At 35.4% G+C, this 3,930-nt stretch overlaps 1 protein-coding gene across 1 annotated transcript; it reads left to right on the top strand.

Moving 5' to 3' along the window:
* Nucleotides 1-619: 619 nt before the first annotated feature.
* LOC128869359 (uncharacterized) lies at nt 620-1,906 on the top strand. The gene is made up of 2 exons (XM_054111899.1): nt 620-1,586; nt 1,642-1,906. The coding sequence occupies exon 1, from the start codon at nt 693-695 to the stop codon at nt 1,539-1,541; it is 849 nt and encodes a 282-aa protein (XP_053967874.1). The 5' UTR covers nt 620-692; the 3' UTR covers nt 1,542-1,586; nt 1,642-1,906.
* Nucleotides 1,907-3,930: the final 2,024 nt, after the last annotated feature.

Here is a 3,930-nt window from a genome sequence, read left to right as displayed (position 1 = left end):
GGGTATACCTACGGAGACATTGATGTCCATTTTGAAAAAAAATATCGCACAACTGAAAAAAATGGGGTTAAATTTGAAAAGTATAGTTTGCGATCAAGGGCCCACCAACATTGCTATTTTTAACACTTTAGGGATTTCTGAGAATCGCCCCTTTCTCCTGCACGAAGACACAAAAATTTTTTGCATGTTCGATTACTGTCACTTGATAAAGTCCGTCCGAAATACGTTGATGAAATATGACATCTTAACACCAGATGGAGTGACAAGCTTCAAGGTGATCAAAAAATTGTTTGATATAGATCAAATGAATCCCCATTTTAAAATTTGTCCGAAACTAACGGAGGCCCATATATATCCCAGTTTTATGGAAAAAATGAGCGTTTCACGCGCGACTCAGGTCCTGAGCAATTCGGTAGCCTCTGGTATCGACATGGCCTTGGCCCAAAATTTATTAGGCAGTGACGACTATGTGATTAAATGCGCTAAGCCCACACAGATGTTTGTTAAAAAAATGAATGATCTCTTTGATGAATTGGATGCAAAAAGATTCCAGTCGAAAAATCCTTCAAAATGTCCGATTAGGCGTGGTGACACCAAAATTAAATAAACATCTAGATTTTTTGCGGTCATTAAAGTTGCCGGGAAACGCACGCGTTAAGTGCATCGAAGGTTTCCGCATAACGATTTTAGCGATGCAAAAGTTATGCGAGGAACTTTTCATTGAGCACAGCTCCCTCAAATTTATTTTCACCGGGAAAATGAATCAAGATGCGTTGGAAAACTTTTTCTATCGCATACGGGCTAGTCAGGGTATGAATACCCATCCATCAGCTCACGAAATTCAATACATAGTTGCGCGACTGATCTCAATGAAAATTTTACGCCAGAAATTTGAGAAGAAAGGTTCTAATTGTACAGATGATGACGATATGAATTTAGATTGGTATATAGGCCCCGAGGATCGTCATCTTGAGGCAGAAGTAGGAGACCAGCGAAATGAAGATCTCATTTTAGAAGAGATTGATGTGGAAGATTTAAATTTTGCTGAAGAAAGTCATGAAGCTGAGGTACAAGTGCAGCGTTACTTCACTGGCTATGGTATTTACCAGAAAGTGCTGTGCAAGTTACAATGTGAAAAGTGCACCCACGCCATGACGAAAACAAAAGGGGAGCTGAAGTTGCATTCAGAAGCCCTGATAAGATCAAAAAACTTCACGGATGACAGCGATTTAAGGCTTGTCAATCCTGAAGACAGGGTTTTCAAAGTGTGTCGACTCCAAATGGTGTGGTACCGTAAGCTCTTCGCAAAATATGCCCACATTGCAGGTCTTAGGTGTTCAATGTTGTCCGCTCTAAAAGAAAAAACACAAAAAGAGTTTCCCGACTGGTTTATAGTATCTGGCGAATGTAGAGATCATCGCGTGAAGCTATTAGATTTTCTCTTAACTGTCCTTTTATTCAAGAATGCAAAGTGGCTCTTGCGAAATGAGGCCAATAATGCCAAAGTCAGAAAAATTCAAAATAAATTAAAAAAGCTGTAGGTTGTAAGCCAGGGCCCAACGAAAAGAGATTCACCGCTCACCCAGGTAATAAATAATCTATTATCCTTTGCATATAATGATACCTATTATTTTATTTCAGGGTTTTCCTCTTTTCTATATTTCAGGTTTTTTTATTTATATATTTTACAGGTATTTTCCGTTTCAGGTTTTTTCTATTTTTTAGTCTATTTTACAGGTTTCTTTTTTATTTTTTCTTCTCTTTCAGCTAGCACCCGAGCCTAGATTTTTAAAGCACTACAATTTTTTCTTAATCATGATGGATTGAGAGTAGTGTTTTAAAAATCAGGTAAATCGCAATGACTTAATCGATGTCAATATCGAAGTCGTGTGAGAAATTGTTATAGTATGAGAACAATTTCGTAATTCGTCCTTTCAAAATTTTATATTTTTTTTTTTCATTTCAGGAAATGTAATTACCTATTATTTATAGCATCGTAAAAAATATACATATACATATAAGAATACTTAAATTACTTGTGAATAAAAATAATTATATTTTTTTTTTCATTTCAGGAAATGTAATTACCTATTATTTATAGCATTGTAAAATATATACATATACGACAGAAAAAATATTTCGATTTGCTATTGCTGTCGAGAATTTAGAACACATATTTACATACATATATTGATGCATACATATGTACGGAGCCGCGGCCACTCGATTTGACAAAAATTGAAGATTTACCAAATATTGGCAAATAATTCAACGCGAAATATTACAATATTTACTATTTTCAAATTGACGAGAAAATTGTCATATGGGCATATGAGCAGATGAGCTCGAACTTAGTGTTATAGAATATTTTGGATTTTTCAGCGCCGTTGCGACTAAAAAAATCATGACCGCTGCGACTGCGCGTATGAATATATTTTGTTCTTGCAGTCGCTAGGCTTATAATTTTAGCTTCGGAAACAAGCCAGTGCTTTGTGTGTGCTGTTGTATGTACATACATATGTGTATACTAATAAGCATAGTTTTGCTGGGAGTCCAGAATGTATGTATATGTATGTACGGACATACATATAATAGGGCACACTTGCGCAATATACCAATACGTGAGGTAGGTCATGGTTGCTCCAGTACATTGACCTTTGGCTTAATTGTTTCTTACATGTGTATGTATATATGTACATACATATGTATGTAATAAGAAACAGTTTAAACAGATTTTGTTACTGATATACTTACGGTAACATATGAATATGCTTTTTTATCCTATAAAATATGTAAATATGGAGTATATCTTGGGTTTGTTAAAATTATTCTTTTATTTATTTTGAATATCAAAACTTTTTTGTTCTTGTAGTCGCTAGGCATAGAATTTTAGCTTTGAACGACATTCGGAATTAAAGGAATAACGTGAGTGCCCTGCGTGTGCGGTTGTATGCACATGCATATGTGTATATTAATACCTAAGCATTGTTTTGCTTGAATTCAATTCACATATTTATATTTGCATATGCCATCTTCCTGTGTGCCTGGTAATGAAGCGTTTTGTATACAGAATTTTTTGATTTGATCAATTGATATACGTATATATATATATATATATATAGATAGGTATAGTTAGGGATCAAGTGTGCATATACGCACATGCACATACGTCGATGCATATGCAGAAGAAGTTGTTTTAGCATTTGCAGGAATTCGATCATTCGAATATTTACACCCTAATTATTGCATGAAATATAAGGCGATGCTCGTGAGGTAGGTCATGTTGCTTCAGTGCATACATATGCGTGCAACACTATGGCCCCTATTATGAGCAACATTCGATCTTCGACTGTAGTCGAAAGTGCTGATCGAACGAATTTTCATTTGGTATTATGGTGCTCATTCGTTGAAGAATAGGACTATTGTGAATTTCGATCGCTCGACGCATTTACAATAGATAATTTTTCTCAGCTGATACAGCAAATCAAAATAAAAGAAAAACCGATTGTGTTGAAATTCTTTGCTAACAACAATTTTAAAAGTTAAAAAAAGTATTTTTTGTGAAATGAGTACAACGGAGTTGTGGTTCGACGATTCAACGCTCGATGAAAGATTAGTGGAACTAGCTAGATGTAGAAAACACCTGAGGGGCGCATCCAACCCCCTTGAAATGGCTTCCACTGAGCAAGTTTAGTATTTTCAAAATGTGTTGACGTACATAATATTACAGAAATTTCCTTACAGTTTTTTAAAGAACTTTAGATTATCTAAAGAGCCGTTTATGAACCTACTGTCCAGTACAAAAAACCAGTTGCAGCAGTGCACTCGAGCCAAGAGCTCTTCACTATTCTCCAAAAAAAGCAACACAACATTTGCTTGTTTTATAATGTTCAACTTCCGGATGAAGAGTTATCCGATGAGACCCTCAAC

This window comes from Anastrepha ludens, chromosome X (assembly GCF_028408465.1).
Source record: "Anastrepha ludens isolate Willacy chromosome X, idAnaLude1.1, whole genome shotgun sequence".
In the NCBI taxonomy this organism is placed as follows: Eukaryota; Metazoa; Arthropoda; class Insecta; order Diptera; family Tephritidae; genus Anastrepha; species Anastrepha ludens.
The sequence above is the reverse complement of the archived record's forward strand: the minus strand, read 5'-3'. Positions and strand labels throughout refer to the sequence as shown.